This window comes from Ranitomeya imitator, chromosome 2, assembly GCF_032444005.1.
Source record: "Ranitomeya imitator isolate aRanImi1 chromosome 2, aRanImi1.pri, whole genome shotgun sequence".
Classification (NCBI taxonomy): Eukaryota; Metazoa; Chordata; class Amphibia; order Anura; family Dendrobatidae; genus Ranitomeya; species Ranitomeya imitator.
Window position 1 is genome coordinate 572009150 of NC_091283.1, and position 13483 is coordinate 572022632.

Below are 13483 nucleotides of genomic sequence, written 5' to 3' on the forward strand. Positions count from 1 at the left end.
ATCTGGATGGGTTTACACCTGCTTATCTTGCTGATCTCTGTATTATTCACAATTTGTAACTGTGAGGCATTCTTTTAATTGTTTGTAGTTTTATGTGTTAATAAAAGTTATTTGGTATATCTAACGCTTCATGATTTATGGAGTTTAATAACTCCGTGATCAATATGTTCTGTGTATGTAAACCATGTCTCATATCATGTCGGGTTTAGGAAGGAGATAGCAAAAGCCGGCAATTGAATTACCAGCTTTAAAGCTATCTAGTGCTGTATGAAATAATAATATATATACATATATGTGTCTCACTGACATATATATATATATATATATATATATATATATATATATACCTATTCTATGTGTACACATTTATTCTACTGGAAGCTGTCAGTGTGATTTTACTGTACACCGCACTGAATTGCCGGCTTTTCTCTCTAACACCGCTGCGTATTTCTCGCAAGTCACACTGCTGGTCCGTGTGTAATCCGTATTTTTGGGGCTTCCATAGACTTTCATTGGCTTTTTTTGCGCAATACGGTGACAAACGCAGCATGCTGCGATTTTCTACGGCCGTAGAAAGCCGTATAATACGGAAGAGTAAAATACGGCAGATAGGAGCAGGGGCATAGAGAATAATTGTGCCGTTTGTTTGGCGAGTTTTACGGACGTATTTTCTGCGCTCGTACGTCCATAAAACTCGCTAGTGTCACTCCAGCCTAATACTAGTGGAGAATCTAGACTGGTGATTCTCCAGCAATAATCTGACCGTTAGTCAAGATTATTATTATTTATTATAGTGCCATTTATTCCATGGCGCTTTACATGTGAGGAGGGGTATACATAATAAAAAACAAAATACATACTACTAATAGAGTTATTAAACTCCACATAGTAAAGAAGCGTTTTAAATTTAAACAAATAACTTTATTAACATGTAAAAACCACATACACTTAAAAAATGCCTCACAATCAAAATTAGTGAAAACCAGACAGAGGTCAGCTCACGAATCGGCAGAACACATACATCTTATGGTATCGTACATATGTCATATGTTACCTCAAAATTGGTAGGGCCACGCAATGTAAATAGTTTTAAAATACCGGTACAGATTACATATATAGGGCACTGTCTGCGACTATCAAAAAAATGTCAAAGCACACTGTATACTCCTGTCCCCTTACCACAAATGGAGAGATAAAATTACTCCCCCATTTCAAGGGCAATTGCCCAGTGTTAAATATGGCATGGATAGACCTTATATCCGTATTGAAACGCTAATCCAATCACCAGGGATAGCCCATATAACCTGCATGTATCGCCAGTATCAGTATAAGGAAAGTACAAAGCTGCCAAGAAAATCCCCAGACAAACCCCTATTGCACCTCCCGTACGGCCCACACATGAACACAATCAAGAGATCAGAATCTGATCTCATACATATTACCTCTCGGTGTTTGCCGTAATCCTAGCCTCGTGGCACGCTGAACCTCCGTCAACCCCGACGCGCGTCTGCGCTCTTGGAAGCAGATGCGAAACGCGCGTCGGGGTTGACGGAGGTTCAGCGTGCCACGAGGCTAGGATTACGGCAAACACCGAGAGGTAATATGTATGAGATCAGATTCTGATCTCTTGATTGTGTTCATGTGTGGGCCGTACGGGAGGTGCAATAGGGGTTTGTCTGGGGATTTTCTTGGCAGCTTTGTACTTTCCTTATACTGATACTGGCGATACATGCAGGTTATATGGGCTATCCCTGGTGATTGGATTAGCGTTTCAATACGGATATAAGGTCTATCCATGCCATATTTAACACTGGGCAATTGCCCTTGAAATGGGGGAGTAATTTTCTCTCTCCATTTGTGGTAAGGGGACAGGAGTATACAGTGTGCTTTGACATTTTTTTGATAGTCGCAGACAGTGCCCTATATATGTAATCTGTACCGGTATTTTAAAACTATTTACATTGCGTGGCCCTACCAATTTTGAGGTAACATATGACATGGTATCGTACATATAAGATGTATGTGTTCTGCCGATTCGTGAGCTGACCTCTGTCTGGTTTTCACTAATTTTGATTGTGAGGCATTTTTTAAGTGTATGTGGTTTTTACATGTTAATAAAGTTATTTGTTTAAATTTAAAACGCTTCTTTACTATGTGGAGTTTAATAACTCTATTAGTAGTATGTATTTAGTATCTTTGGAGTGTTGCCCATCCTGGTTGTAGGGGAAATGGGCTGGTGCTTTGTGCTTACCATAATAAAAAACAAGTACAATAATCTAAATCAATACAAGTCACGATTGGTACAGGAGGAGAGAGGACCCTGCCTGCGAGGGCTCACAATCTACAAGGGATGGGTGAGGATACAATAGGTGAGGATAGAGCTGGTCGTGCAGCGGTTTGGTGAATCAGTGGTTACTGCAGGTTGTATACTTGTCGGAAGAGGTAGGTCTTCAGGTTCCTTTTGAAGGTTTCCACAGTAGGCGAGAGTCTGAAATGTTGGGGTAGAGAGCTCCAGAGGAGGGGGAATGCATGGGAGAAAGCTTGTATGCAATTGTGGGAAGAGGAGATAAGAGGAGAGTAGAGAAGGAGATCTTGTGAGGATCAGAGGTTGCGTGTAGGTACCGTAAGTACCGGGAGACGAGGTCACAGATGTATGGAGGAGACAGGTTGTGGATGGCTTTGTATGCCATGGTTAGGGTTTTGAACTGGAGTCTCTGGGTAATGGGGAGCCAGTGAAGGGATTAACAGAGAGGAGAGGCTGGGGAATAGCAGGGGGATAGGTGGATTAGTCGGGCAGCACAATTTAGGATAGATTGGAGGGGCGCGAGAGTGTTAGAGGGGAGGTCACAGGGCAGGAGGTTGCAGTAGTCAAGGCGGGAGATGATGAGGGCATGCACTAAACTTTTTTCAGATTATAGGTTGAGGAATGTACAGATCCAGGAGATGTTTTTGAGTTGAAGTCGGCAGGAAGTGGAAAGGGCTTGGATATGTGGTTTGAAGGAGAGATAAGAGTCAAGGATTACCCTGAGGCAGCGACCTTGTGGGACTGGGAAGAGTGAGCAATGGATAGGTTTGTTGGGAGTAATGGATAGGTTTGTTGGGAGAGTCGAGTGAGACGGGGGAAAGATGATGAATTCTGTTTTGTCCATGTTAAGTTTTAGAAATCTAGCGGAAAAGAAGGATGAAATAGTGGACAGACATTGTGGGATTCTGGTTAGTAGGGAGGTGATATCTGGTCTAGAGATGTAGATCTGCTTGTCATCAGCATAGAGATAATACTGCAATCCGTGATATTCTATGAGCTGTCCCAGTCCGAAGGTGTAAATGGAGAAGAGCAGGGTCCCTAAGACTGAACCTTGCGGGACTCTGACAGATAGGGGGTGAGGAGAGGAAGTGGTGTGTGAGTGGGAGACACTGAATGTCCGGTCTTTTAGGTATGATGAGATCCAAGATAGGGCCAAGTCTGTGATGTCAAGAGATGAGAGGGTCTGTAGTAATAGGGAGTGGTCCACTATGTCAAAGGCAGAGGACAGGTCCAGGAGAAGGAGGACAGAGTAGTGTCGCTTGGCTTTGGCAGTTAGCAGGAAATTGGTGACTTTAGTTAGGGCAGTTTCAGTAGAGTAATGTGATCAGAAGCCAGATTGTAAGCTGTCAAAGAGGGAGCAGGAAGAGAGGTGGGAGGACAGTTCGAAATTGACATGTTGTTCCAGTAGTTTTGAGGCAAGGAGAGAAGTGATATGGGGTGATAGCTAGATACAGAAGATGGGTCAAGAGAGGGCATTTTGAGGATGGGTGTGATTGAGGCACATTTGAAACAGGAGGAGAAAACACCAGTTGTTATTGATAGGTTAAGATGGGTTAGAGTTGGAATGAAGACTGTGGTGAGGTTTGGGATGAAGTGGGATGGGATCGGGTCAAGTGCACAGGTGGTGAGATGCGATCTCGAGAGTAGGGTAGAAAGTTCGTCTTCTATAATGGTGGAGAAGCTGGCTTTGGAGGAGGAGAGCTGAGTAGATTGTATTGTGGAATTTGATTAGCGATAAAATCAGTTATATATCACTATTGCCAGTGAGCTATAATGTATTTTATATAGATCCGAGTTTATTGATTATAAATAGTAACCTGCTATATTTCGGTATATATAAACAAGCTGGACAGAAAAAATAGCAAACAAATAACAAAGAAGAACTTAGCTATGCAGAGCAGCAGGCCACAGGAATGATCCAGGGAAAAGCAAGTCCAACACTGGAACATTGACAGGAAGCCAGGATCAAAGCATTAGGTGGAGTTAAGTAGAGAAGCACCTAACGACCTCACCAGATCACCTGAGGGAGGAAACTCAGAAGCCGCAGTACCACTTCCCTCCACCAACAGAAGCTCACAGAGAGAATCAGCCGAAGTACCACTTGTGACCACAGAAGGGAGCTCTGCCACAGAATTCACAACAGATATGGTGCCTTCTTTCTTGCATGTAAAATCTAGCCTTGTTATCCATGGGTGTTTGACTATCATGTGGATGCCTACAGAGAAGCATTGATAATCACGCCCACTTCACTAACAAGGAAGAGGAGAAGCCCAGGATAAAAAAAAGAAAAACAGAATCCAAGATTCAGGAGAGCAGCTGCATTTATATCAGTGTGTAAATATAAGATAAAGATAACACAAGTAATCACAAAATGCAGTTTTTAAATAAAAGTCTTTATTATTAAGGTAAAAATAAATCCAAACTTACAGAGCCTTGTGTGAAAAAGTGATTGTCCCCCCTTAAAATATAAATTAACTGTGGTTTATCATATCTTTGGAAAGGGGGGTTCAAATTCCCTAGCCACATCCAGGCCTGATTACTGCCACACCTGTTCTCAATCAAGAAATCACTTAAATAGGACCTGCCTGACAAAGTGAAGTACCAAACACTTTTTCACATAACTGTATATATATATATATATATATATATATATATATATATACTAGCTATTGAACCCGTTCTACGCCCGGGTGGCGAGCATTTATATTGGTATATGGTCTCCATCCTGGTATGTGCTGCTCCATCCTGCGCCCCCATCCTGTCATGTGCTGCTCCCATCCTGCGCCCCCGTTCTGTCATGTGCTGCTGCCATCCTTCGCCCGTTCTGTCATGTGCTGCTGCCATCCTTCGCCCGTTCTGTCATGTGCTGCTGCCATCTTTCGCCCGTTCTGTCATGTGCTGCTGCCATCCTTCGCCCGTTCTGTCATGTGCTGCTGCCATCTTTCGCCCGTTCTGTCATGTGCTGCTGCCATCCTGCGCCCGTTCTGTCATGTGCTGCGGCTATCCTGCGCCCGTTCTGTCATGTGCTGCTGCCATCCTGCGCCCGTTCTGTCATGTGTTGCGGCCATCCTGCGCCGTTCTGTCATGTGCTGCTGCCATCCTGCGCCCATTCTGTCATGTGCTGCGGCCATCCTGCGCCCGTTCTGACATGTGCTGCTGCCATCCTGCGCCCGTTCTGTCATGTGCTGCTGCCATCCTGCGCCCGTTCTGTCATGTGCTGCTGCCATCCTGCGCCCGTTCTGTCATGTGCTGCTGCCATCCTGCGCCCGTTCTGTCATGTGCTGCTGCCATCCTGCGCCCGTTCTGTCATGTGCTGCTGCCATCCTGCGCCCGTTCTGTCATGTGCTGCTGCCATCCTGCGCCCGTTCTGTCATGTGCTGCTGCCATCCTGCGCCCGTTCTGTCATGTGCTGCTGCCATCCTGCGCCCGTTCTGTCATGTGCTGCGGCCATCCTGCGCCCGTTCTGTCATGTGGTGCTGCCATCCTGCGCCCGTTCTGTCATGTGCTGCGGCCATCCTGAGCCCGTTCTGTCATGTGCTGCGGCCATCCTGCGCCCGTTCTGTCATGTGCTGCGGCTATCCTGCGCCCGTTCTGTCATGTGCTGCGGCCATCCTGCGCCCGTTCTGTCATGTGCTGCGGCCATCCTGCGCCCGTTCTGTCATGTGCTGCTGCCATCCTGCGCCCGTTCTGTCATGTGCTGCTCCCATCCTGCGCCACCATTGTATTATATGCCCCCCGCTCCAGTGTGTATGCCCCCGAATGCTGCTGCCATATAAAAAAAAAAAAATACCATACTCACCTATCGTCCGGCTCCACTGCAGGTATGTCTTCAAGAAAATGGCGCCGGAAAGCGGGGACTGCGCAGGCGCCGATTCCGGCAGCAGGAATCGGCGCCTGCGCAGTCCGCGCTTTCCGGCGCCATTTTCTTGAAGACACACCTGCAGTGGAGCCGGAGTGTGTCTTCAAGAAAATGGCGCCGGAAAGCGCGGACTGCGCAGGCGCCGATTCCGGCAGCAGGAATCGGCGCCTGCGCAGTCCGTGCCCTCCGGAGCCGGGAGCAGAGGAGCCGGGAGACGGAGCCGCAAGCAGCGCTGGAACCGGGAAAGGTGAGTATACTTACCCTCCCTCCTGGCGGTCCCTGACTCTCCGGTGGAGATCGCGGTATGCGTTCAGTGCTTACGCATACCGCGATCTCCCGGGAGCGTCGCTCTGTGAGGCCCAGACTGCGCCGGCGCTTGCGCTTGCGCAGTCTATAGAGGCTTCGGACAGAGTGACGCTCCCAGCGTTATATTATAGATAAGAGTGTACCCAAGTGACGCCTCTAATTCTTGTCAATATATAAGTTCAGAGATGGAGTGATCTATTGACGTGTTTTGCATTAGTATACAAATTGACAATATAGCCTGGAGTGAAGGGAGTGGAGTGGACCCCTTTGGGTGAATAATTGAAGGATAACACTGAAAGATTACAATATTGAAATACCGGGAGATTCCTGTGTGATCTTGACATATTTCCCCTCCATAATTAGAGCCAATAAGGGCAGTGCAATAAAAATAGGATCTATATGCATTTGCACTTTTGCCACTAAAATCACTTTTGTGGCACACTCATACACACATTAGTTTTGTAATTTTAAATGTGTGTTGCCTTTGCAAAATAATAAAAGTTATGTTTTATTTTAGGATCTTTAATAGGGATCTTTAGTTGCCCCTTTGGCAAATTGTGCGTTAATTTAAACCATATGCTGAATCCAGACAGTACTGTATATGGTTGAGATTTTTATAGATCCCATCTACTTTGCTGGAACTTGTAAAGCCATGTTCAGTATTTGGTCAGTATTTTACCTCAGTATTTGTAAGCCAAAACCAGAAGTGGTGACCTGTTTCTATTATACTTTTCCTCTGATTGTCCCACTCCTGGCTTTGCCTTACAGATACTGAGGTAAAATTCAGACAAAATACTTAACGTGACCCATGAATCACCAAAAACTCGTCGTGGGCACACAGACTTACGCGTCCAGCCCTTCGATCTAATTACTGTTTACTGTCCAGTTGATTGCAGTGTGTGAGAGGCGATGCCCAGGGTGCCCCACCCTATACCCCATACAACTCACTGCATGCCTGTGTACGGTGCAGATGCTGTGTCACGATTACCTGACGCAAGGTGTCCCTGTGATGCAGGTGAAAAGGGAGGGAATGTCAGGCTAGGCTCCACAGGTGTGTCCTGGTGAGGGAGGAGAGGAGCTAGAATACAACTGGCACAGGTAAGAGAGAAGAGGAAGGCTGCAGTCCTAAAGGTGACCTAGGATGACGCGCCAGGTACTAACGCAGAAGTAACTGTGCGCATATAGTGGCTCCAGAAAGGAGAGTTTGTGTGTTGGGCTACAGAAGTGTGAGCAAGTCAGGACTGAGTGAGGGGAGAAGGCAACAGATCCAGTAGTAAGAACTCTGTGCATTTCTAATGGTTCACAGTGTGGCTTTTGAGAAGCTGTGTGAAAGGTAACTGTGATATCTAGGAGGAAGCAACAGAAAAGGAGACTTCACCTGTGGTTTTTCATGACTGTGTGTCAGCTGTTTCCGCATACAGACTATCAGTATGTCACATCTTAGGTTTTACGTATGTTCTGTTCTGTCTGCATGTTTATCTATGTGGTGCATTTAGGAGAGGTGGAATGGATAAGGGTATGTCTTTGCACGAATGTTCCGTTGGTGTCGGTATGCACACAAAGATCAGCTATTTAGTGAAAACCACCTACCTAGCAGCATGCGGAGGACCTACGTAATGTTAACCGGTCAAGGCGACATCCATTAGACCATTGAAGGCGACCAGCTCTTCTTGGTTTGTGCTACGTTAACTCTTCTGTGGGACCAGACCTTTGCACACTATGCAATTACCACTTCTGTGGACATGACGTTGATGATGGTTTTCACATTGCCCTTCTTTGTAGGACTTTTGGTAGGTACGCACCATTTGTATGCTCGGCTTCTTGGGCCATGTTCCCATATGGTGGAGATGTCGTGTTTTGAAAACTTTGCAGCATTTAACAGTTTGAGCAAAGTGGAAGTGATTTTTATGAACTCGCACCTATTGTGTATTTGAAAATGTAACAGGCCTGTGCTTTATTTCCCCACAGACTTCTATGGGAAACCTAGAAAAACCCCCATAAAATTTGCATTTTTAAGTGCAGAATCGTAACAATTCTACACAAAAAAATGAATTAAAAGCTGGTTTAAATGAATAAAAAGAGAACTTGAATAAAGAAAAGCAATAAATAGAGCAGATTGGTATTGTATATTTTGGTGCCGACACAAGTGGAAAACGCATGTCCATTTTTTTTTTTTTTTTTGTTTTCAAAATGTCAGAGTCAAGTGCTGACTTGCTGGCCGCCTAGCATGTCTCACTATTAACAGGTGCCATTCTAGCAAGATAAATGCTATCTACTTCCCTTGTCAGTGGTTTTAACATTCTGCCTTATCAGTGTGTGTGTGTGTGTGTGTGTGTGTGTGTGTGTGTGTAATAAACTATATATACTACTGTGTGAAGATGTGCTTATAAGTGTGGTTCCGATATATCTTGTAAGGGCATACAAAATGCATGAAGTCTGATGCTTACTCAATTAAATCATTGTGGGATTCTATCCTAGGCAAAAATGTATTTTTTTTATTATTCTAGTCTTTATGTTCTATTAGTGACTGATGAGTTCTGTACTGCATTCAAGTGATCTGAATACAAATTGACATTATTATAGCATACCATGACCCATGGCGCGGTCAGGCACTGCTGCTGTATGGATGTGTTATGCCTATGAGTTCCTGTCTTGGTAGACTGTTGTACATGCATCCAGGCTCACATCAGTTCACTCAGTCCCAGAGATGTTTAGTATACAGACAATACTGAAGAACATTGCTTCAAGCGCCTATGTTTTATGGCCACTGATATGAAAGCAAGTCATACAGAGCTCCCATGAAAAACTGCACCATGACCATGTATCATCTCCCATATGGAGATTAGCCAAATATCACATACTGTTGTACAAGTTTTCAATCTCCCTGGGAAACATAATCCTGTATTAGATTGTGGACCAGGGTTTTTAAGCATATTAGTAGCGATTAATGAATCTGTGGAAATTCACTCAACTGGGATTTTGCAATGGTAATATTTCTTATAAAACGGATTAATGTTTCATTTAACATAAAATTTATGTTAAAAACTCAAACAGTATTTGTTACATGTTACGGAACCACTCAGCGCCCAGAATATGTTGTGCAGTTATATGTATGTATAATATGTTCCATGTGAGATGCATGTCCCTAATGCATCAGCCCACAGGCTGCGCCCCTGGGCAGAGGGGACACGATATTCCCCTTTTGTCCTGCCCCCACCTTTGTAATTCCCACAGTAAATATCGGCAGGCTCCGGCCCCCTGCGGTTATTGTAATGTATGTCTGGCCTGCCGCTTTTCTATTGGCCTGCCCTCTGTATCTGTGTGATATATTCTGTGTCCTGTGAGTAAAGTGTTGTCAGACTGGAAATACGTGGAGAAGCAGTGATCTTTTATATGCGCCCATGTAACCAATGAATTCCAGCCAGCGTCCTTCATTCAGACTCCAGCCAAAGCCGAGTGGACCTCCTGAAACACTGGGTGGTACTGAAAGAGGTACTCCAGCTTGGTAGACCCCGTTACAGTATTCCAGCCTCTTGTACAGGAAAATTCACCTATCAGAGTAAGGCTTCGTTTGGATGGCCATGATTTTTCACGTGTGCAATAAATGGTCCAAATGTTATCAATGATTTGAATTCGATTTTCATCTGTATTTGGTCAGTGAATTTTAACCATCCGTGTTTCATAAGTGATTCCCACATGAAAAAATAAATTGTACAGCTTCTCCAATACATTGCAGTGTTAATCAAGGACATCACACGAATACCATACATTTGTGTGATTTTTGAATGGCCATGTTTTATATGTGACGCGGATCAAAAACTTATACAGCTCCATAGATTAAAAAATCGTAGGTGTTCTATTTAGGAAATCCAGGATAGAACTCACAGATAAATATCTGAATGAGGCCCAAGGCCATTTTACCATCCGTATTTCATCAGTTATTCTTAAATGTTAAAAAAGGAAAAACAAATGCAAAACTTTTCCTACTAATTGCCATTTTAAAAACAGGCAGCACATGGATTGTACACAGTTGGCATCCATGTGGCATCTGTGATTTTCACAAGCCCATGAACTTATTTGCGTTACTTTAATCCGTGACTTGAGATAAAATTGGATATATATCCGCGTTTTTGTTTTTTTTGAAACACGTGACCAGCCCCATAGACTATAATGGGTACATGTTCTGCCCGTGAAAAATGGAGAGAGAATAAGTACGTGAAAAAAACGGACATCTGATTGTGACACACACCCCCCCCCCATGTATGTTTAAACATGTTCCTTACACTAATGATATCAATACCATTTTTTTATCAGTTTTTACCATCAGTGTCACCACTGTTTTTGACAGCTGGCTAAAAAAATAAGTTACAAATCTTCTCCATATACTTTGCAGTGTTAGATGTGGACAGCACACGGATGCCATCCCTCTGCTGTACCTGTTTTTCACGAAACCTTGGACTTATATTTGCCATTTTTATCCGTGCTGTCAGAAAAAATGGCCATGTCTCTGTGAGTTTTGCACGGAAACATTGTCTGTTAAAAAAAAACCATGGACATGTGAACAGACCCATAGATTATAATGATAAAAAAAACAGAACAAGCATGCGCAATAATGACGTCTGAATGAGGCCTTACACTGGAAAAGCTCATCCTCCCCTACCAGCATTCCTCACCTTTCATGTAGATAGAACTACAGGAGGCTCATTAGTCAGGAGTTCTTCTCATCTATGATAATCTGATTTATATTACCAGTCCTTCTATTACTTTGTACAGACACTCTAGCAATTGACATTACATTTAATGCTTAATGTCTCTAAATGGTCAACTATAGCCATTATGTTATTAAATGTGTGTGATTCTGAAAATAGCAACAAAGTGGCTTCACATCAAGTAAGAATTTACACAAAATTCCTCTCATTGTGCAGATTACACCATAGGAAGCCGGCTGTATCAGAATGGAGACCCCTGATGGGCCATGGGCATGGGGGGTGCTTGTGGCTGCAATGTTAATCCACGGAATGACACTCGGATTTCCTTCCTCCATTGGAGTGTTTTATACGGACCTCCAGAACTCCTTCCAGGCATCAAACACCGAGATATCCTGGTTCCCCTCAATTATGATGGCTGTGCTGCATGCGGGAGGTTTGTATAAAAAAAAACCTCTTTCCTTATGTCATAATATTAAGAGAATATATTGACTTTATGCGATAGTAACCAATCTAGTTGTTACATGAGTAATACCTGGTATCAATCATTTAAAGGAGGGTTCTCATTTGATGTTGTTTGTCCATGTGAATGCTGGAAGTACTCTGCTTTCTCAAGGAGCCCTATAAAATATGAACTGATAGAGGATAATTAACTTACTAGGCAATTACCCTCTAATATGCATTGTTTCAAATGCCATCATTTTCGAGATCTCTCTGGGGTAAGTGAATGAAAACTCTTCTAAACATTGAGGCTGATACCCTTATCTGCTGCTCACACAGGTGATCCATGTAGCTATGTGAGCAGGGGCAGGATATGGAGGCTTTCAGTCTTTGAGCGTATCAAACAATGGTTGTAGCCACAGACTACAAGCTCCGATCTTGAAAATGATAAGCAAATGCAATCCAAGTAAAAGGAGTACCTTTTTATTAGATACTAGATGGCAGCCCGATTCTAAAGAATCGGGAGTCTAGAATCCATATATACTTTATTTATTCAAATGTAAGAATAATACAATTAATAAATAATAGTAAGAAAGAACAAAAATAATAGGCAGTATATGGAGAAAACACCAAACAAAAGTTCAAAATTGGTGTGAAAATGTCACTGAACCACTTCACAACTAAATATATATAGTTTTGGTAAATGGTATTATCATTTTTTTGACGAAATTCGTCAGGAGCTTGAAGAGCAACGTCACTGGGCCCGCCTCCACGCAGTAGAAACTTGCTGTGAGGTAAAAATTCAAAAATCACACCAAAATGGCGGGCGGAGTGTGTCACAGTACGGCACGTTTCTGATTGGTCGCTCGCAGCAGGCGGCAACCAATCAGACACTGGACACTGTTGACGTCACTTATCTCCGGACATTAGCTCCGGACATTAGCTCCGGACAAAGCCACGGAAGTTGGCACAAATTGCAGGAAGTAGTATTCTAGGCAATTATATATTAGATTACGGTATTTGTTTTGCACTTGCACAATATAGACCAAAAATTTTTGGTCCTGCCTGCAAAGTACATAAAGTCTTGTTATGGTATTCTATTCCTAAACTCAACTACTAAAGATATATGATTAAGGTCCTCTACCTTGGGTGAACGCTGCAAAAACATTTGAGTCTTGTAAAGTTTTCTGTCTCTTAGAAAAGATAGGTGTCATAGACTTGGTAACATGAGCTGAATGCCTGCACCCATGTCTATATTTATAATCCACATGCTGGGCACCTAAGGCTATGTGCGGGTCCACAGCAGTTTCCCATGAGTTTACAGTACAATGTAAACCTAAACGCTGTGGCCATGCTGCGGAAAAAAACGCGTGGAAACGCAGCAGCATGTCAATTATTTGTGCAGAATCCGCAGCGGTTTTACACCTGCTCCATAATAAAAAACCGCAGGTGTAAAACAGCAGTGGAATCCACACAAAAACCACGGTAAATCCGCATGAAAAAAGCAGTGTTTTGCCCTGCGGATTTATCAAATCCGCTGCGGAAAAATCCGCAGAGGACCATTCTACGTGTGCACATACCCTAAGGGCTCGCTCACACCATGTACAGTACAGGCAGCTCAAATCTGCAATTTATTATTTTTCTAAATCTCATGCCAATTCAGCATGAGAAAATTATCGCAGCACGCTGAAAAATTCTGCTTATACGCACCCATACAAGTCTATGGGTGCGAGTGAAACATCCGAATGCAGTGCAATTACCACTGACACAGGCAGTGGAGAAGATGGAGAAATTATTTTCTCCGTCTTCTCCACACCTGTGCTGTGATTCTCTCCAGCGAGACAATCTGAGCACTGTGCACTGACA

The 13483-nt window shown here is 43.6% G+C and overlaps 1 protein-coding gene and 1 long non-coding RNA gene across 6 annotated transcripts in view; one reads left to right on the forward strand and one right to left on the reverse strand.

The window, feature by feature from the left end:
* Window positions 1-13483, reverse strand: part of LOC138665029 (uncharacterized) — a 189284-nt gene that overhangs the window by 114642 nt on the left and 61159 nt on the right. The window lies entirely within an intron of this gene.
* The window catches only part of SLC16A5 (solute carrier family 16 member 5), a 100788-nt gene that overhangs the window by 25496 nt on the left and 61809 nt on the right, over window positions 1-13483 (forward strand). For 2 of the 5 annotated variants that reach the window (XM_069752161.1, XM_069752162.1), the window contains one exon: window positions 11396-11612. In XM_069752161.1, the coding sequence (XP_069608262.1) occupies window positions 11426-11612 (187 nt within the window). In that variant the 5' untranslated portion in view covers window positions 11396-11425. Of the gene's footprint in view, window positions 1-7555; window positions 7624-7713; window positions 7744-7988; window positions 8261-11395; window positions 11613-13483 lie in introns of those variants that run through there. The other 3 variants (XM_069752163.1, XM_069752164.1, XM_069752165.1) reach the window with 3 other exon arrangements.